Genomic DNA, 21,126 nt, shown 5'->3' with positions numbered 1-21,126 from the left:
TATGCTGAATATTTATCTTTATTCATCTGAAATATTCAGAACTGATTAAGTTAAACAAAGGGCCTGAGATACATGTAAAATAAGTTTGAATGGTTTTGCAAGTCCTTTTGGCTTTATTTTAATACTGAAACAATTGAGATACACTCATTCCTGGAAGAAATGCTTGCTAAGAAAACTAGTGTTGTGTGTGTGGAATGCAGCTTTGCAAGGTGCTGAGTACTTTTATTATTTTGGCACTCAGTTCTTTGCTGCAGAATTTGGCTTGCGGGCTATGCAGTTTTCTTTTGCAAGATTGTTACAATTGAGTGAACCAAATGAACCTTAAGGACTCAAAAGTTTGCAGGGTCAGGCAAATCTCCAAGATCAGCACACCTATTTATTGTTACACCAGCGCAAGAAGTCTCTTCCAGGTTGCTTGTGCAGCTCTCATGACTGGAAATACCAGACCCTCCTCAGCAGTTCTTTCCAAAGAAGAGTCCTGTAACACTTTATCTTTTTGGCTGAATGTGAAAGAAACAGGGAAAATACAGACTTCCTAAATTATTTAATCTCATGTTAATATTGCACTTCTAATGGTGACTGCTTAGTGTTACACCTCTTTTATAAGTAAGAGGAGTTGTGAATTACAGCCTTGCTACAAAGGCTCTAACTGAAGAAAAAAGAAGGCTTTACCCTTCTGTCTTGTGCTTCCATGGTGTGAAAGAACTGGGTCAGACCAAAAAAGGGGGGGGAATAGCACAGGCAAAAATCTGTTGCGAAGATTTTCACTTCAGTCTGTCCCTTTCAGGAAGAAAAAAGGTAGGGAAAGTTGACAGAAACTGCTAAAACAATATTTTAGCAGAACCCACAGCATCAGGGGAAATAGTAGTGCAAATCATTAACAGCTGAAGGTTAGATTAACACACCATTGATTGTATCCTCTCCCAGGGACTAATTTTCATTTTCTCAACTAGCAGCAATGGTTTGCCACTTCCTTAAAAATCTGTGGTTGGGTCTAAAATGGTGGCTTCAGTCTATTAGTTAAAATGAAGCTTCCAATGTGTCATTGCAAAGAGGTCTTTACATTTAATAAAAAAAATTAGGAGTCACTAACCATAGTCGGCCTCTAAGTATTTTTTCCATTTCACAGTCTGTATAACAGAACTATTGCATGTCTTGAGGGCAAACGGTATTTATTTAGTGTTTCATACTTCAACTTTCTGTTGAGAAAGTGCAAGTCATAAATTGTTGATACTTGTATGCCAAGTGTTAAAAATGTAGATGCAAGAGGAAAAGTCTAATCAGACAAGGCAGTTGTTTTCAGGCTTATTAGACTCAACAGCATGCAGTAAGTTGAATGGTTTGTGCATACATATATCATCTCTTGTAAAGTAGCCCATACATTTCTTAAGTATAATTTTCTCTGCATTAATACATCCTATGCATTCCTCTGCATGTATAAATACTAAATGTTGTATGGAATGAAAATTAATCTGGGAGAAACTTGTAGTACTATGTTTACTCCCAGGATCCTAAATGTTAGTAAAAAAATTCTGAGAACTTTTATTCTAAATAAATAACTAAATAACTTTTCTAGCTAACCGTTGCCAAGAGACTTTAAATGCTGCTTTAAAAATATTCTCCCAAGAGAAAGTTTATTTTGGGTATGAATATCCATTTTACAAGTATGTGCATTATTTCATATTGACCCATTTCTTCTTTTAAAAGCAGCAGAACATAAATCAAATCAAAAACTGTTTGGGGGATAACTGAGGTAGGTATGTTTTCAAACTAGTTGGGAAAGTATTTGTTCTTTATGGTCGTGCTCAATTGCCAATTTTTAGTGTTCTGCTCTGCAGCACAGTTGTGCAATGTATGAGTCCATATGTTTATAATGTCTGACACAGTTTGGTCAGTCAAGTCTGCAGTGAACTTCTCAGTTTCTAAAGAGAGTATTACAATCTGTATACATTATTTACCTTGATTTTTGAATCAGAGGAAGTTGGAGTTCTCTGAATTGTTGAACATGAGAACAGAATGAGTAAATGCGTTTTCATTAGCTCATGCTAGTAAGTATCTTAAGATATCTACACATCAGCAGTAATTAAATCAAAGGAGTACAAATCCTGTTTCTGCTGTAGACCAGTGTATTCAGTTCTGTACATCATCTGGATTTTAAAGAATGTTTTTTTTCAGAAACTGGATTGAAGAGGCAGTTTCATGTACATTTTAGACCATCAGTGCTCCCAAATGAAGCACCTTTGATTGACTGATACTTCTCGTTGCTCATTCCTCCCTCTGTGCCTTCAACCCTCTTTGGCCAGCATCAGCGTTTGTGTTGTGGTGGAGTGGCTTGGGAAGCAGGTTCAGTACCTCCCCATCACATTAACCTGCATCAATTCTTACTATCTCTGTGCACAATCTTGTGCTAGAACAAGAAATGGATTGGAAAAGAGCAGCCAGGGTTATAGGACAAGAAACACTCAATGCTTTTGTAGTGTTACTGAGTTATCTGCTCTGTAACATATATAAAATTGCAATCTGAAACCAAAGGTTTTCAGTTTTTAAGAGTAACAAAATGCAGTGCTGATTAGAATACACTCGCTTCAAGTTGGTGCAAGTTATTCACAACCTTGTGGAGCTAGGAGTGTCTTGACAGAAGAGAAAAAAGTTGCCTGCATGGATTTAACCATTTGAAGTATGTGCTGGTTTCCTGAGGTATCTGTTAGATACATTGTATGTGACTATAGAAAATTATAATCTCATAAATTACTGATTGCATTTCTTAGAAGAAAATTTGATATATGCAGTTTCTTGTAAATTATTTTTTTACTTCAAGACTTATTAAGTACATTTTTTCTTCACATCTGTTTGACTAAGACTTTGGGCAGATGTTTGTTTAGAGCATGGTCAGATGTGTTGCTTCTGGTCCAGCTGCCCCCTTAGATCTGCCAACTTAACTGCACATTTAATTGCTCCCTAACCTGGTCCTGACAAAGCGATCTCACTAAAAGCAGAAACAAAAGCCTCCCAAGAACTATAAAAGAGGTGTTTAAGCTCAGCTGCATTCATTTTGACAGAGCCAGGTCAGGGAGCAGCTATGCATGCAATTATGGTGGCCGGTCTGAGGGCTGGTAACCACCACACTTAGGGCAGTGATGAGCAGATGGGGCCAAACTGGAAAGGTAGTCACTTAACCTGGTTAAATGGGAAGTGAAGCTGCTGTGCCATGCCATGCCTTTAAACCAACTGAACTTCTGGCTACTGCACTTCTGCCTTTCTTGTACTCACTTATGTAGTCCTCTCTTTCTCTTGTGTTGGTACTGGTGCTCATCTGATCCCAGGAGGAGTTATTTTAGTTCACTCTCTGAGCAAAATGGTATTTGCTTTAGACAGAGAGACAAGGAAGTTGTCTGGGAATGGAAAAGGGGCAGCCAAGAGCTGTCAGGCTTTAGGTTCAGTCTCTACAGAACCTGCAGTCACAATCATGCCTGCAGCAGCTAGGTATGGCAGTTTAAGGCATTATCAATAGATGTGTCAAAAAATATAATTTTTAATAAGTAAAAGGCCTGAAAAGACAGAATCTACTCACCTACCTATTCCTCTGACTCCCAAGTAGCACTAGGTAGTTACATATTTCACAAGAGCACCCTCCTCCCATATACACTGTTGATTGTTCCCACATTTTGTCAAAGGTCACAGCCCTCACAGCTCTGTCAAAAGGAACAGGTTTTGAATTAACTCACTAATCTTCTGTAGGTAAAGTAGTCAGAGTAAGATAAACAATTTCAGTAAGGGAGTAATGCTGTGCACCAGGATCTGATAGGATTTTCAGCACATAAGCCTGACTCTGGAAGGGGATTTTCAAAATCAGTTCATTTAAACTCATGGCAGTGACTGTCTTACCTGAATGGTTTTTGTTTAATCTAACTAGATTGTGGGTTTTTATTTGTTTTTTTTTTTTTTTTTTTAATCTGGTCTGCATTGATGAACCAATTGGGACTTAGTTAGTAAATTAGTTACTCCTGTGTGGATTGATTATCTTGTGTTCTAACTGTATCACTTTAACACAGTTTATAATTTTGGCATAAATCATGCCATGTCTTCCAGTAAATCCAAATCCAGCTGTGCCCAGTAAAGATGCTAGTGCTTCCTGCCTGCTCTCTCATGCTCATCACTACCTCCCTAATCCCCTTTTACCATCTGCACCCTTCCCAGGCATATCAGCAGCCTTATCTTCAGAGGTTTAAATTGTAGAATTTTGGTACTCTGGTTCCATTTGTTTGAAGCAGGCTGGAGAGCACATGTGGGCATTGCTGCTGGCAGAACACAGGAATATCAGTGAGACAGAGCTACTTTTTAGTGATGACTAAGGAAAGATCTGAGCCAGAATTTGAATCTCTGGAGTTACTAATTAAATGACTTATAGGCTACCTTGCATTACAAGGAAGGATTTGGGAGAGCTTGGATGTTCTCAAATTAATTGACTGAAACAACTGGTAGTCTCTATGTTCCATAATGTTCTGCAGATTGCTGTATTTCACACAAACCTATTAGGGATCCAGTTACTCTTTTAGGTTGTAACCTCTTACATGGAATGCATATTTTTCTACATCCTTAATATTGTATCATGGTCTTTTTCTGTACAGTGGGGCCAGTATGTGGCTTGGTGATTGCCCTTTCCTAATGTCAGAGCCCAGCTTTACACTTGCCATGTCTTGAGAAGCAAAGAGAAGCTGTCAGGGTACATTTTCAAATATACTTGTGCTCTTCTGTGAAGGTACTGTAACTGAATTTACAGTACAACTTTTACAACTTATTGAAAATATGGTAATAAGCTCAGTGGTGTCTGTAGGTCACAAAATTTACTGGTTTCTCAAATCCATTAAATGTTGTGCAGATTTTTTTATTCCATTTTTTTTTTTTTTTTGTATTTTTGATAAGCTAAATTGTGTCATTTTCACACACTTTGAAAAAAACTTGAAGAAATTGCTTCTGCATAGAGTACCCTTCTGACTGAAGGACATCTCTGCTAAACAATGAATTAATCTTAAATCAGGACTCCACTAGATGGAGCACAGTGGTAGCATTTTTAGAGCTGGCCAGTCATTTCTTGGGTCAACACTTATAAGTTAGGAAAATTGGGGAAAGTGTCTCTTAATGATTCTGTAAACCAGTGTTACAGATCTGAAAAGAATAGACTTTCACCACTGTGTATCGTGGACAAAAACAAACTATTTAAAACATTCAGAAAGTATGACCAAAGGAGTTCAACATAAAATCTCATGTAAATATTTTTCCTTATTTAATCATTTGATGTGCTGTGATGTTTCACTGAAGTTATTTCACTGTATTTTTATAGACCATAGGAACTCTTACCAGTTCCTTTGGTTTTTCTGAATCTACCTAGAACAATCTGAATTGAATAGAGTACCCTTTTCTCATTGCTTGTTTATATGTGACCTTTGAGAATATTACAGGCTTGTTCCCAACTCAACTTAAACTATAATGCAAATTTGCTCATTTCAGTGGAACAACCAAGTAGGACAGATCAAAATCAGACCCTCAACTGGAAAAAGGTCCTATTCAAGCATTTGTATTAAAGACACATGGTGATACTTGCACAAATATTGAAAAATCAGGAGCATTGCCTTGTAGGAGATGACGTTGCAGAATATTCCAGTTTGGTGTATCCTGAAGATACTGGAATATAATTTACTGCCCCCAGTGCTGGGCAGGTATAAATAGGTATAAAAAAATACAACTTTCATTCTCATAAAAGAGGAATAAGCTACAGTGCCAGAAGCTCAGTTGTACTGAGGGTTTTAAACTAGGCTTTTTAGTCTTTTAAAGATAACATGTAGTTAAAAGTATCTGAAGACCTTTCATAAATTTAGGGCATAATGAGTTACTAATGTGGATTATATCACCGAAAGCAGTGGAACTTCTCATGAAAATATCTCTGTTGTATTTTTAACTGATACAACTGAAAAATTGCATATTTATGAGCAAAGATAAACAAGTGACTTGAATTATGTAGCAAGACTAGAACTTAATAAAAAAGTGAGCACTGTTGCTATTTTTCTTCCAACACCTCTTGTTTCACGTTTTATGCCAGCCACTACTGTAAATTAATATTAATGTCATAAATTAGAGAATAAAAAGTGAAGTGCAACAGGAATAGGTTTGGTGAATAAAAGGGCAGCTCTGTCAGGCAAAATATTGTGCAATAATGTGTAAAATACAACTAGTAGGGATACCTGAGTCACTTTCCTTTTACTTCAATTTGAATTTGATATTTTCCTTTGTCCTTGAGGAAACCTGGAGGTTTCTATTGTTTAGGCTAAAATGCTGGAGAAGAAAGCCATACTGAGGAAGAGGAGAGGCTTTGATTCAGCTTTTGTGTCTGGTGGGAGCATTTTCTCAAAATGTAGGTGCTATTTCCTGTAATCAAGGGTTTTCCAGAGCCTGATAATAATTTCCCAGCTGTATCATTTTGGTGAATTATTCTTTAGCCTTGGGTTTTGCATATTAAGAATGGGAGAGGAGATATATTCATCTTGATGATAGAAAACAGGGAATAGAACTCCCACAACTCCCTCTCCCTTTCCTTCCACCTTGTGGGAAGTTTGGCTTTGTGGTAAAGCGTGAAAAAAGCCTTGACTGCAGTGTGTCAGGCATATTTCAGCTCGATTTGTGTCAACCCTAATAAGTCAGCTGACAAGGTAATAAATTGGGTGTCTGTTCAAGACCTGGCACCTGTACAGGAAATAAAAGGGGATTTCAGTTGCAGCAGACTTGCTTTGTTTTACAAATGAATCTTTTCACAAGGCTCCTCTACCTCCTTCCCCCTTCTCTTTACTGAAATCATGTTATCAAAATGTTTATTTCAATTGTGGCTGGAGCCAGTGTTTTATCTGGAAAAGAAAGCTCTATGAGTATCCTTGGGAATGGAAATCCTTATGATTTCCATTCTGAAATAAAACCTTACAGAGCATTTAATTATTCATGTATCCTGCTGTTACATAAATGGTCTGAATAACTTCGAATTACTGAGAAACTGCCTTTGTTCAGCATTTTGAAACCTTACATTTATATAGTTTGAATCAGGCTAGGAAAACAGAATTTATTTAACCCAGGGAAACTGTAGTAGTAAGATCTCACTATTTTTAATGATAATATAACCTTGTGACCAGGGTGTCTTAACATGGTTCCCTCTGTGCTTGACCTCCAAGGATGCAAGTCTGTTACAGCCCTTGAGAGCACATCTTTTGTAGGTCCAGCTGTAGGGTTGTGTTTTTAGCTCAGGGGCACCAGGTCAGTTCCCAGTGTGATGTGAGGTGGTGACTGCAATAGTGGTGAGAGCTGAGGCAGTTTCCTTGGACTATTCAGTTTTGGTACACAGATCTTCCTCCATGCTTGGAAAAGAGAGAACAGGTCCTGTCTCTGACCCTTTTCATTTTTGGTGACTGTCCTGGACACCATGGAAGGAGTTTCCTAAAGGTGTGGTTTCAGGCTCTATGGCTGGAGGAAGCACAACAGGAACTTGTATTCTTTGGAAATGGGCAGCTGCCTTTTCTTCCAATTGAATTTCTTCCACTTTTTCCCTCCTTCATTATCCCATAGGGATCTAGAATAAGTAGATCTTCATTTCCACATGGAGAGTTCATCTCCCAGAATTTCCTTCTTGGAGTTTTTTAATTAGAGAAAGTGATAATCTGACCCAGTGGAAGGGGGAAATGGTTTATTAAAAATAAATATTATTGCCATTAATTAAAGTACGTACTATCTTTAGAAACAAGGAGACAAGAACTCTCAAGGTCATAACAGTTGCCTAAGTGTGCTTTGCACATAATAAGAAAATTTTCAGCAGTGATGTTCAAAACCCAAGAAGATAAATCTATGTAATGTATATAATAAAGTTTTCTATACAGGCTGTCTGTTTTAGAATTTATTATTCTTTATGCAGAGGATTGGACTAGATGACAAAAGCCTTACCTATCCACTTCTATTACATTTATGGTTACAACGTTTAAATGAGGAAATAAAGTTTTCTTAAGTTCTCCTAGTATTTTCAAGAAGTGAAAAAGGAACTTGAGGGGAAAAAAAGGGGGACTATAAACCTTTAAAACTCCAAGTGAACTTTAGGAATTGTAATTGAATGCAAGCTCTGGTCTTTCCTAGCACGCTGTAAATTTAAAAAAAATAGTTAAGCAACTCTTCTTTCTCCAGCACTGTCTAGTAAATATGATGGATTACTCTAAATTAATTACAGTAATCAGCTAACGTTATGTGCTGTAGAGTTAAGATTCAAGCATGAAGGAAAGAATGTAGAGAAAATTGCATAGATGAAAAATGTATTGCAGGGTTAGCTCAAGGTTTACACCTTGGCCTCAGCCTGTGGAGGAAAAAAAAAAAAGGACTCAAGGGTGAAATACTGAAAGCTGATCAAAAATGGAGGAAATGTTCCAGGTCACATATCTTTGGATGTACTGCAAAGGCATTATATGTTAATAAAAGCAGAAGAATAAAGTAAGAAAACAGTACCTAATAATAACTGATACTGTATGTTGCAAGAGGTGTTTTAAATTTCCTGGTCATTGAAAAGATGTTAAGAAATGCCCATTTCTTTGTGTTTGAATAATATCAGCTCCCATCTGACCTGTTGTGAAATGGTTTGAGAATTTATACTGAACTTTACAGATTCCTCATGAGGTGAATTGCAAAAATCTGCTTAGACACATATAATCTTCTTTAAAAATATTTATAGAACACAGCTCTTATGAAAATTAAACATGTTCCAGGTGTGTATGGTCCACCTTCTGGACATAGCCAAGTTGTTTTTGAAGTTGTAGATACACCTGTCCTTGCTAGTCAAGAGAAATTCTTCATGGTCAAGCTGCTAAAATGAAATGAACTTTCATGGGGTTTGTTACGTCTTGGTTTTATTCAAGAGAAAAGCTTGTGTGATTATAGTAATGCTGGGAATGAATTGTAGGTAGGATGTGCACCTGGCTGTGGAAAAAATATTAGTTCTTTACTTCTGAGCAGCAACTACTTGCAGTGCTTCAGCTCTCCGGATGAAATGGTGGATGTGATACTATTATGCTTGCAGGCTCTTATTGGGAGGTTCAGATTACTTTTTTTCTTCATTACTAGTGAAACTAGCACCACAGAAACTTAAGGTGTTTTCATCTAGCTTTATTCAAAATACTTATGGGAAGAGGTGCAAATGCCAGGAGTATAAAAGCTCTGAGTAAAGCGGATAAAATAAAAAGATGGAATTCAGCTATAGCTGGGGGGGGATGGCTTGTAAGCTGAAACAACCATGTTTGCTGAGCATCTCTTCTGTTTCAGTGCAGCTGCCCAAAAGGACAGGGCATGGCCAGACTCTTTTCAGGGCTGTTATCCAGATGTGTGAAAAAAGTCTTTAAAGGGGAAGGAGTATGTATTTTTAGTTTTGCAGATTCTAGTATTTTTCTGGCCATGCTGTCAACTATATCAAAAATAATCTAGCTGAAAAAAAATTAGGCGAAAAAGGGAGGGTATTGAAAGAAATACCTCTGAGAAGTGGTACTGAGGCAAGAATGATCAGATGTGACAGAGATGCACAGGGAATCTTTCAGCTGATTTCAATGTAAGGTGAAGTTCTAGATGAGACTAAGGTGAAATACAGAAGTTGGTCTGTGTTTTGGGTGAGATTTTGCATGGCTGAAACACATATGTGCAATTTGTTGCCACTTCCATTTAAGTAGTGTCTAGAGGTGTGCTATCTGCAGTGTTCTTTGGAAGCTCCCTGGATTTGTATCCCAGAGTCTTTCTTCAGCTATGAATATGTTTTATAGATTTTCAAAGCCTTACTTGATGTTGTACAAAAGTGTTGCTGATAATTTTTCTACCTTCCCCCCCACGGAACAGCAGCAGCATAACATCTGAGAAACACATTTTTTGTGTGTGATAATCTTATTTCTTACTCTTAGGCCCTAAACTGAGGTGAATGTCACCCATTGATATATTAAAAAAGTATATTTGTGACTTTTCTATGATTAGTACCTTTCCCCTCCTTCTCTTTTTTTTTCTGTTTGCTGCTTTTCAGAGGCTGATTTAATTCAGTTCACCACTGTTTCACTACATTTTCAGCAGCACAACAAAGAAGAGTAGTAGGAGACGGTGTGAGGAATCTGCTACAAATCCTGCTATGGACTGGTTTCTTCTACAAAATTGCCAGTTTAAATATATATACATCTGCATCTGAGGCACCATTTCATAGCTACCAAAGCCACTTGTCACCTGGCCCATACCAGTGCCTACAGCCTCTCACTATTCAAACCTGGGTTTAATGCTTCCTGATTCACCCAAAATCTCACCCAGCAAAATCAAAGTAATTTTTTTGGAGGCAGCTCAGGGCTCCAGTTGGTGAAATCAGGGTGCTGAGAGAAGGGTGTGACCATGGCAACCCAAATTTGTATTAATCTGAGCAGCTGTGGAGAGTTACTACTAGGTTTGGCCTGCCCATTCCAGAGGTAGTTTCTCTCTCCTTCTCCTGGTCTCAGTGCTGAGCCTGTGTTAGGCCAGGGACAGCTGTCCTGTCTCTGTAGTTCAGGAACTCAGCAGCAGCGAGAGCTGGTCACTTTCCTTGCCTTTGCAGGTTCATTATTTTTTAATTTTACTTTCTCAGAATCCAGTTGCCCTTCCCCTTTTTTTTTCAAAGGCACTGGTCTTTGTCTCCTCCTGCTGCATTTATCCTCTTCTGAAGTGAAGCGATATGATGAGCAGATCAGACATTTCACTGCTCCCAGAAGTCCTGCCCCCTTCCATGTTCTTTCTTGTAATAGAAGCAGTCAAGATATTTTAATGTAATATGTTAGTGTTTCGGCGTAATTGCTGCTACACTTCAATCACTTCTGACTTACTAGTTAGCAAGTATGGGTTTCTTCCAATTCTGGGAAAACAGGAGCACCATAACACCTGCAGAGCACAGGAGTGCTTCAGCCTTTGAGTGTACCTAATGCCACAACACAGGTGATGAGCATGTGGGAATTGGTTTTTGAAACCTTGCAGACTAAGCAAAGGTTCTGCTGAAGTCAATAGTAGTCTTACTTGACAGAGGTTGAAGAACTTGGACACTTGTTTTATGTGTTGTAAAAAGACTTGCAGCTTGTAAATTGTAAATATATAAAAGGTTCTGAAATGAAAACTGACAGAATTACTGATTAAAAATTCTGGATCTCTATTTCAGTGTTTTATTCAGAAGTATTGAGTTAATTAGTTACATATACGTATGGAATAACTACAGACTCTTTGAACTGCCCTGGGACTCGCCGTGGACATGGTATTTGACACTTCTGGGAGTAGACTTTGCATACTACTGCTTTCATCGCATGAGCCATGGTAAGACTTTACAAGTTTTTCGTGTTTGAACATGCAAAATACTTTAGTTGTCTATTAATAAAGTGAGGTATTCATTTTTGTTTCTATAGTTGATCTACTCTAAGCATATATAGCTGCTCTTCCTTCCAAGGGTAAGCAAAGAAACCTTTAGCATGGAAAACAGTTAATGCATCATAGTCTATACAGTAAACATGCTTTTGTGGAAGGAAGGAGTATCATTTGGAAAGCAGTTCAACCGAGAAAGCGAAGCATCATGAAGAAAAGTAAGGAAAAAAATAGTAAGTACATAAAAATTTGGGTTCAATATCCCTATATACCTGTATGAAAAATCCAGCAAAGTGTGGATAAATTTGGTTCAATATCCCTATATACATGTATGAAAAATCCAGCAAAGTGTGGATACTATTTCAAAAGAATCTGGTGGATGTACAAACTAGACAGCAGTAAAAAGCAAGGTGACCAAAATAATGGAGTCTGTGTAAATAATGTCAGCCATTTCTGTACATATTTGTGTGTGTCATTACATATTTCAGTTCCATAGTGAAAACAAGTATCAGCTCTAGCCTTTTATACCCTATCTGAAAATGCAGTAACACTTTCTATCAATTCTAGTTCTGGGCCTGACCTAGAGTCTGTAGCAATGAAATAAGCAATGAAATAAAGAGATAAAAATCTTTTTGTTCTTTAAGAGGCCTTGGACTGGGCTTCTCAAAGCCAAGTGCCCACAGCTTGCAGAAGCTGTGGGATGTAGTAATGATACTTTATGTAGTGTGCTTTCAGAAAGGGAAAATGCTCTGCTGCCAGTAGGTCAGTGGAATATATGGAAGTAGGTAAGAAAGGAGCCTGAACTGCTGCAAGGAGTGGGAGAGAGGAAGGGTCCCTCCCAGGTGGGGATGGCAGGCGGGTGTGAGAACAATGCAGGGTGGGTGTAAAGGGATAACAATGGTGGGGGGACGGGCGGGAGGTGAGGAAGCAGGGGGAGCTGGAACAATGTGTCGAGGGGGACATCACGGCTGGGAGCCCTGCGTGGGTGTACGGAGACTGGGAATACACTTCATAAACAATGACATTAACAGTGCTGGCAGGGCTGCAGCCTCGGGCTAAGAACTGCACAAGAGCAGGAGGCTATTCCTGTGTTTTAAAATAAAAATAATTGCCTTCAAGTGTTAGAAAATCACTAGCTTGGCTGAGCTTTCTCTGGAGTCAGTGGTAAAATTCCCACTGGCAGAGAAGGGAACAGGGCCATCTCTGCACTTTGTAAAGCAATGGATATATTTCTGTTCTTGCAGCAACTTTGCATTTTTGATGGAATGCTTTGGAATTAATCTCAGTAGGTGTTTTAGAAATAAAACCAAGCCAATTCTATATGTAATGGAGTTGAAGAAACTTTAAGAAAATGCTGCTCTTCTCTTAAGAAGGTCAGTGCTGAGCTATTCTATAAATGTTAATTTACTTTTCTCCAGGTTACAGAAATATTGTTTGCTGTTAGATCTGTGCTACTTAGCAGGGAACTGATGAAGCATTGTAGAAAATCACTCTTAAGTGGAGATTTTAGTTTAACCAACGCTCTTCTCTGGTCACACAATGATGAAATCTATAGCACAGCAACACAGCTGTGAAAGTCAGTTGGATTGGAAGTTGCTGAGGAAATTCAGGGAGATGATTTTAAAAAGTCAGGAAAAACATCTTTGCAAATTGAGACAAAAGGGCACTGGAAAAGTTGCTGGTACAAGCAGACAAAACACACCTTTGCGCTAGAAAGTGACAGGGCCTGGTGATTCAGGCTTGGATCCTACAGCAAAGTTAAAAATTAATAGCACATGTATATCCCAGGAAGTTCAAGCTGTGTGGGCTAGCCCTAATTGTTTCAAACTGCAAAACTAAAATTCAGATACATTTTTCAGTTGTTTCTTAGAATTTGATATAATTTGATACTAAGAATTATCATCATCATGTAGCTTTTCCTGGCTGCAAGCAATAATTTAGTAACTCAACCCCTTGACATTTTTACTACCTTATTTCATGTTGTCCACAAATAACTAGATTTTTCATTCTAGTATTTCATAAATTGTCTTGAATCACTACAGATTTTAAAGTTTCTTCTGTAGGAGAAACCCTACTTAGCAATATAAAATTTTTACCCAGCATTTGTGGAGATATTTTTTCCTCTTCACTATATGCATGTAATAGCTATTATCCTAAACTGAAGTTATAAAGCAACAAAAGGAAGTATTTTTAGGTGTGATCTCATTTTGCAAAGGATAGAGTTATTCTAAGTATGTACTTGTATTTTCCATTGTTTGCAGTAGCCACTGAAAGGTTAGAAAATAAAATGCTTCACCACTTATTCCAGCATTCCTCTGGGTCTGATCCAAAAGCCATGGCAGTCAATGGGTCTACTTAGACACTGCTCTTTCTCATGGCATTTTAATGAATTTATAAATCCATGTTACTTTTCCCTTTGTTTCAGTAAAAACACCCATTATGGCTGTACTACTAAAAAATGTATGCTATAAAATCACAGGTTTTACTTGAAAACATTTTTTTAGGGAAGGATATGTGTGGGTTTGAAGGATTTCTACCAGGTATTTTAATCTAGCATATATGGATTACTCCTCAAGTTTCCTCTCCAGGTGCAGAGACCTTGTGGAGTTAGTCTGCTAGTCAGGGGGATTTGGCGGTCCCAGAGCAGCGCTGAGCCCCAGCACACCCTCCCCGTGCCCTGGCCTCACGGATACTCCTGTTGCAGACAAATAACAACGGCAGTAAGGAATTTGGAAGCTCTGTAAACTGATTTCTTCAGCAGCCACACCTTTTAATCACGGGGGAAATCTAGAGAATTCCAGATCCATGCAAAAACACTGGTGCTGGTGCAGAGCCAGCTGTGGGTGTCTGATGCCCAGTTCTGGTGTGGGGTGCTGTGCTGGATCCAGGGCCACCCCTGGCCTGAGCAGGTCCCTTGGCAACAGCTGTGTGCTCAACCCTGTGCTCCAGTGGGGAATAGTGGGGGGTTGCAAGGCTCTGGTGCTCTGTAAGGGAGTAGTTTTTAATCTATACTTCCTGGAGGATCACATCCTGCAGAACAGAGTGTGTTTCTGTCAGTTGGGGGAATCTCCTCTCCTCTGTCAGGCCCTGGAAGAAACTGTCTCTTCTTAACAACAGCTTCCAACACCTCTTCTCTTGTTCTCCTTTACTGCTGGGGAATTTCCATTGCTTCAGCGTCCCTCCCCTCAGACAACCTGGGAGAAGCGAGTTTCCTTCGGCAGGGCCAACCTCCGCAGCAGCTGCATTGTTCTGCCTGGGCCCCGCTGGCCGGTGTCAGCCGCTCACCCCATTGTCCGCTGGTGGCTTCCAGCTGCCCTGCGGGATACGTGACATGGTCCCTGTCAGCGAAGGGCCGAGCCAATATGAGCTGATGGTTTGAGTTACATCTGAGGTCATAGAATAGACCTCAACTGATGAGTATATCCTCAGCAGATTCCCCAGCTGCTACATAAAATTTCAAGTTAATGGTGTGTCTCTTAATAATTCTGAATTTATTTATAGTGGATGAGAAATGAGCCTTCTACACCAGGTGTATTGTAGAGCAATAGACTTCAAGCTTTTCAGATTCTCCCACCCCACAAGACTGACCTTTTGGCCAAAGCCAGCTTCTGAAGGGTCAGAGGACAAAGAAAGAAACCCTGAAAACTAACATCGGCGTTGTCCTTCAAAAGACCATGCCTCAGACTGTGGCAAAATGTCTCAGCTGAGGGTGTTGAGAAACTTTTCTTCCTAAGACTTCAAATAACTGGAAGTTTTGTGAATTTTTCAACTCCTGTTTTAAAGAACTTTTAGAAGGGTGTTTCTCTTAGCCATGGCTTACATTGCTTCTGCCTCTTCTTCCTGTGAGCATCTTTTGTTACAGTTCCTTCAGCAGCAGAACTGACTTCAGAAGTTTCTGGCTGCTCTTTCCTATACCTTGCTGCAGTTCACAACCCACTCAGTCCTAAAAAAAATATCATGTATGGAGACTGTGTGCATAAGATCACTTAGAAATAAACCATGTTAAAAACCAAGGTTGTGTTGCATTTCTTTCTTAAAAATTCAACTCAGTAGTCATAGGGGTCAACTTAGCCATGGAGCAGGACATAAACCAGATGTGCTAGCTGAGAATCTATGGGATTAAGTGGAGACTTGAGAGAGAGCAGACAATTTTCTGAGTCAGTAGTGCACAGGCAGGTAACTCATTGTTTTGTAAGGAGCCAGCGTGGATAAATTAGCACAGGTAGCGTCTCAAGATTTATGCAGTTAAAATCACTGGAATGTGCAACAGTAAAGTCCAGTCCTGTTCTTTCTGATAATTATATATGTATTGTATAGTAATATTAATCCTAATGTGTTACTGGATACCAATGCAATACTGGATACCAATGCAATACTGTGTTGTTACATGAGGAGATGAATTTAACCTCGTTAGAAGAAAACACAGCTCAGAGGCTCAAAGTCTCTTCACCATCTATACTTGCTGATCATTTTTGGAGGGTGTATTGAAATCATATGATTGTACTGTCTTTATTTATCTGACCCATTCCTGCCTTTGAAGTGCCCCTTGCATCTGCATTTTATAATGTACTTGTCTGAACTCAGTATATTAGTATGGACTTGTTATGTAGATATTGTATTAAGAATTGATACTATATTGAAGTAATTTTTTATTTACAGGGTTTTGGATTTATGGGAGGTTCATTATAATAACATGACATCTGACTTTTCTTACAAGATTTTTCAGGAAAATCTGTATTCCCCTAGAAATACAGCAAATTGTGATGCTCTTTTGCATGCCAAGGGGAGACAGGGTTGGGTGGTGGTGGTATTTTTAGGCTTATTTTTGCCTGTGGGAAAATACTGTTTTTTACCTGACTAGAAATTCAGTACCATATTGATTATCCAAAATGAAACAAATTTAACTTTACCCCAGTGAAAGACAGAAAATGTTGGGAACTGTCAAATGACTGGATGAGGCTCTGCTCTTTTTCTTGTCACAGCTTGTGTTCATTGCAAAGGGAATTGATACACAGTCATTAAGAGAAAAATATTCTCTTCTTGTGAATGGTACAGAAAACATTTTTTTGCTATTCTGTCAGTTGTTTTTTTCTTTTTTTTTTAAACAGGCTTGTGAGAGCAGGTATTAAAATGCTGTCCATACTAGCCTCACAAAATTAGCAAAAGCAATAGCTGGTTGTCATATTTTCTATTCCATCTTCTGATCGATTCTAGTCTAATACCTGCAGACAATACAACATGAATTAAGATAAGTACATGGTTCAGGTGATTATGACTCATTCATTGCCATTCAAGTTGACTGTAAATAAACTACATAATTGTTTAATTTCTGTATATTTGTTCTTGTAACTTGTCTTTTACCATTCTCTTATGTTTACACAAGAAGAGGTGCTCCTTTACTATGTGTCTTTTAATTTTTTTGAGTGAACACTGAATTTGTAGAAGACCAAAGTCAATCTTAGCAAATCAAGGTATTACCATTCCTTTTCATATTAAAAGATACATTTTCTTGAGAAAGTTCACTGGAAAACTACATCATCTGCAATGAGGCTTCCTGATATGGAATGTCTAGAGTCCCATAAAATTATAGGAGGCTGCTTGTATTGTTTTCAGGTTGTTATTGTTCATAACAAGTTCCTGTTGTTTGAAATACTGATTTCATGTGTACTGGCAAGAATAATGTCCTGATATGAGGACAGACTCATTTAGTCTGTTAATTTTATTGTGGCATATGCAGATACCTAAAGCCTCTTTCTATTTTACTTTACATGTGGTGACATAATAATTGACTTTCTGAAAATTCTATGTAACCTGAAGAGCTCAGAAGATGGAAATATGAGGGAATTCACTAGAGAGTTTTTGCTTAATTTTAATTTCTGAATATCCTAAAGACATTCATGGGTGAATGGATTTTCTAAGTATTTTAAATGTCAGAGATAATTAAGAATAATGGTAGTAACAAATCTGCGAATAGGTTGGATGTCAGACAAAGTGATTGGCTGTGGATTTTTGGCTCTTTCTAGCTGCTGTAGGATGTGGTCTGCAGTGGGAATACAATGTAGTGAAGGGTAGGACATGGCTTTTTGTTATAGGTGAGGAGTTCAACTCCATGGTCTGGATTCAACACTATGCTTGCCATGATTCTTACAGGATTTCTGTAAATATCTGGTAATTGTGGTTTTTCCCCACAGGATACTGGGAGAGAAAGGCCTGACTGTTATGAATTAGACCTTGATAAAGTACAAAAGCAATCTTTTTTTTTTTTTTTTTCTGATTCCAGAGACAGTGTATTTTAAATGTCATGAAATAAATGGTAATGAAAGTGTGAACTGACAATATTATGACACAATTTTTATGCCAAAATTCAGGTGCTAATTCCATCTCCTCTCAGCACTATTCATCTTCTCTCAAGCTCCCATCATGAAAAGACCTGGCAAGCTCCCTAGTACAAAATGAAAAAGAAACTATTCCTCTGTTTTCCTTGTTTATCATTTTATGGTTGGCAAAGTGGCCAACACAAGGTTAATAATCTTTTTAAGTATTATGTATTTTCCTGCTTTGAGGATTTACATAATACATTGGCATTCAAGAGGCTCTCTACATAGATATGCCTTAAATGTATGGGTGTCCAGACTGTAGAATTTCATCTTTTTTCCTGCCTGCAGTGCCTGGGTTTTTCCTGAGTGCACAGATTAAGGAAAAAGTTCTGGATATACTTGTACAAAAGCAAGTTTGCAACATGCTTTTTCAGTAAAACATTAGAAAATGTGGTGAAGTGGGAGAAGAATGTTTGTTATAAATTAGCATGGGTTGGCCATTCAAAAAATCAGCTGTCTTCACACATTTGTATCCTTGGCTATTGCTGCCCTCTAGGCTGTGTTCAAATTTTAAACACAGAAAAAAAAGAATCCATTTCATCTGAGTAGAGATGTGAGTATGAAAGCATCCAATTCACTGTGCAGGGAAACAGTTCATTTGACAAACTGTTTCAAGTGTGCTGCTGAAAACCAATGAAATGGTGCATAACACTTGTGTTTTTTAAGGTGTTACAGAACATAAAGTAAAATGTGAATTATCCAAGTTTTAAAGTGAATCTTTTTTGTAGTTAGTTAGTGTGGAAGAGAAGAAGCTAGTTCTTCTGAATAGTTTGAAGATCTTACTGAAGTTTTGCCTGAAAAAAGGTTTGAAATAATTCTCTTGTACACTGTTTGGCTTCCTAAATGTTATAGAACCACCTTCAATCAGGTGACTTTATAAGCTGAAGAGAGAGAACTGTATGTTTGGTAGTTCAGCTACTTATTCAAGGAGAGAAGTCCAGCTATGTCTATCTTCTCTTCCTTTTTATTTTTTTTTTTTGTCTTAAACTTTGAATATGTATCTTATGCTAGAAACTTGTATTTCACGTATAAATGAAAGCCCATCTGAGAATATATATTTCTGTTTCCCTTGACTTAATTTGAAAGTTAAATAGATATTAACCTTTAGCTGAAGTTGCTTACTTCAGCTAAAGGTTAATATCTATTTCCTGAAGAAGTTGCAAAAAAATCACTTAATCTAGGCTCATTTCAAACCAAAACCAACTGCGGTGATTTTGGAAATGCCACCTCAGTTTATGATAGAGCAGCTCTGCACACTGTCTTGCTAGAGGACTATGTCACCTCCATGTTATACCAATCTGTTGAAATCAGCAGATCAGCAGTAAAATGTACTAAATACAACAACTCTTTTTAATCTGTGATGTGAAACTGTGATTATAAGGAATTAGATTTTGAGTAAAAGCACACTCCATTTAATTCATCAAACAGCCAGCAGTGGTAACTATTTTTTTTGTCACAGTTTTAAAGTAGAAGCAGAGGCCTAGAGGAATGAAAGGCATTGTTAAAACAGATAGCCCACTGAGACGCTTGTGCTTTCTCTGTTACAAAAAGAAGGCTTTTTCTCCTTCTGTGCTGGTAAAAATTGCCTGGTCGTTACTGTTCTATCAGTCTGTACAGTTTTAGCATGGAGAGAGAAATGAACAGAACGCTATCTCTGCACTTCCACTCCGAAGCAGCACTTTAGCTAATACGCATTGTGAAGATGCAACTTCAAACAGCTCTTTTGAAATTTCTTTTCAAACTGTGCAGAATTTAGCTTCGGAACCTCTTTGACAGTGTACCTGCAGGGAAAGGTAAGGTGGTTCCTGTGGCACATATGTGATTGTTTGGCTGGGACATGTGAATTGGTGACACAGACCCAGCGCTCCTCCTTGGGCAGGTGTGCTCCTCCTAAAGGGTTTTGAATCACATTTCTGTTCCCTGGCAGGACATGGCTAAAATATCCTATTTCTACAGTATTAGGACCAAGAACAATAAGAAACTCAGAATGCCTTTTTAACCCAGAATAAAAGTGCATTCCATCCCAAGCCCCAAAAGGCAAGCTGTTTCTTTCAGGATGTTACTCAGGTTTCCAGAAGCTTGATGTCTGTAATAGTTTTCCTTGCTGGCTAAACATCTAGTGAGGCCATTACCATTTAAAGTACTTTACATTTCAAGATTGGCAATTAGCGTTTAAAGTGTGTCTGGAGCAGAAGAGCCATTATTGTATCTGGTCAGTACTCTTTGCATGTATGTTTCCTTCAGTGCATCTTTATTGCCTTAATAAAGTATTTAAACTGCCAAAACTGCTTTTTGAGTGTAGGAAAGGCAATCTTTTCTGCATCACGCTCTATCTAAATTGATAGCATGCTGGTGGAAGATGTAACTTAATAAAAATTATCAATCAGATTTTTACCCCTTTTTCTTTTTTTTTTTTTAGTAGCTAAAATTATCAGTAAATCCTTTTCTGGTATAACTTTTTTTTAATAACCAACACTATTTCTCAATTAATTTTACTCAAGGATCAGTAAATGTCAAAGCTGAATAAATTCATCAGTGCTAACTATTTTAAAAGTAAAATTACTTTTTTATTATAAATGAAGAGGTACGAAATAGAATGTCAACATCGTATTACCAGAAGATACCTACCATGTTCACATGTATAAAGCTGTATGAAAGACAGGTATCCTAAATAAGAGTCACTGTTTTATGGTCTTTATAGTTGGATTTTGTAACGTACTTGCATTTAAGGACTAGATGATGACCTCTGGGCTACTTATTTTGAGGGCTACATGGGAACAGGAAATTTCTTTTTGCTTCTGGGAAACAAAAATTGTGACTAATCAAATCATATTGGTATGTATGTGTGAGGAAGTGCAAGATTTTGTGGGGTCCAGGAGGAGAATTCTTGATTCTATCTAGTTACTTATTTTCCAGAAACCCTTAAAAATTTTCCTTCTGAAAAAACTGTGGCCATTCTCAGCCTTTCTGATGAGGACATTGCACCCACTGACAGTAAAATGGTGTGGCTGTTGCTTCAGGCTGTGTAGTGCAACCTGGACATGTGACCTTGTAAAACACAGGAGAGATCTGCCTGTGCTAGTTTTAACTTCTATAAAATTAGAAGAATTCCTTTCATTTTAATGAGCAAATATCGTAAATATCACTGTCATTATACGCATACCTTGCCATTTGGTTTTTGTAAGTTCAGGAGGGTCAAAGCTATTGCTAAGTATGGAAAGGGAAGTGCAAACTCTCAGCCTGTAGTAACACTATGGCATGTGACATGTTTTCACAAGGAATCATTTCAGACATCAATGATGTCATGTTCATGCCTTCCATCACCTGGAAACTG

The 21,126-nt window shown here is 38.0% G+C and overlaps 1 protein-coding gene across 2 annotated transcripts in view; it reads left to right on the top strand.

The window, feature by feature from the left end:
* AGMO (alkylglycerol monooxygenase) overlaps positions 1–21,126 on the top strand; it is a 192,748-nt gene that overhangs the window by 8,665 nt on the left and 162,957 nt on the right. For both annotated transcript variants that reach the window (XR_008439860.1, XM_053993888.1), the window contains exon 3: positions 11,219–11,370. Coding sequence is in view for 1 of the 2 variants with exons in the window: in XM_053993888.1 (XP_053849863.1) it covers positions 11,219–11,370 (152 nt within the window). In the remaining variant the exon portion in view is untranslated. The remainder of the gene's footprint in view (positions 1–11,218; positions 11,371–21,126) is intronic.

The sequence above is a fragment of the Vidua macroura genome, chromosome 1 (assembly GCF_024509145.1).
Source record: "Vidua macroura isolate BioBank_ID:100142 chromosome 1, ASM2450914v1, whole genome shotgun sequence".
In the NCBI taxonomy this organism is placed as follows: domain Eukaryota; kingdom Metazoa; phylum Chordata; class Aves; order Passeriformes; family Viduidae; genus Vidua; species Vidua macroura.
This window is presented reverse-complemented; position numbering and strand designations above follow the sequence as displayed.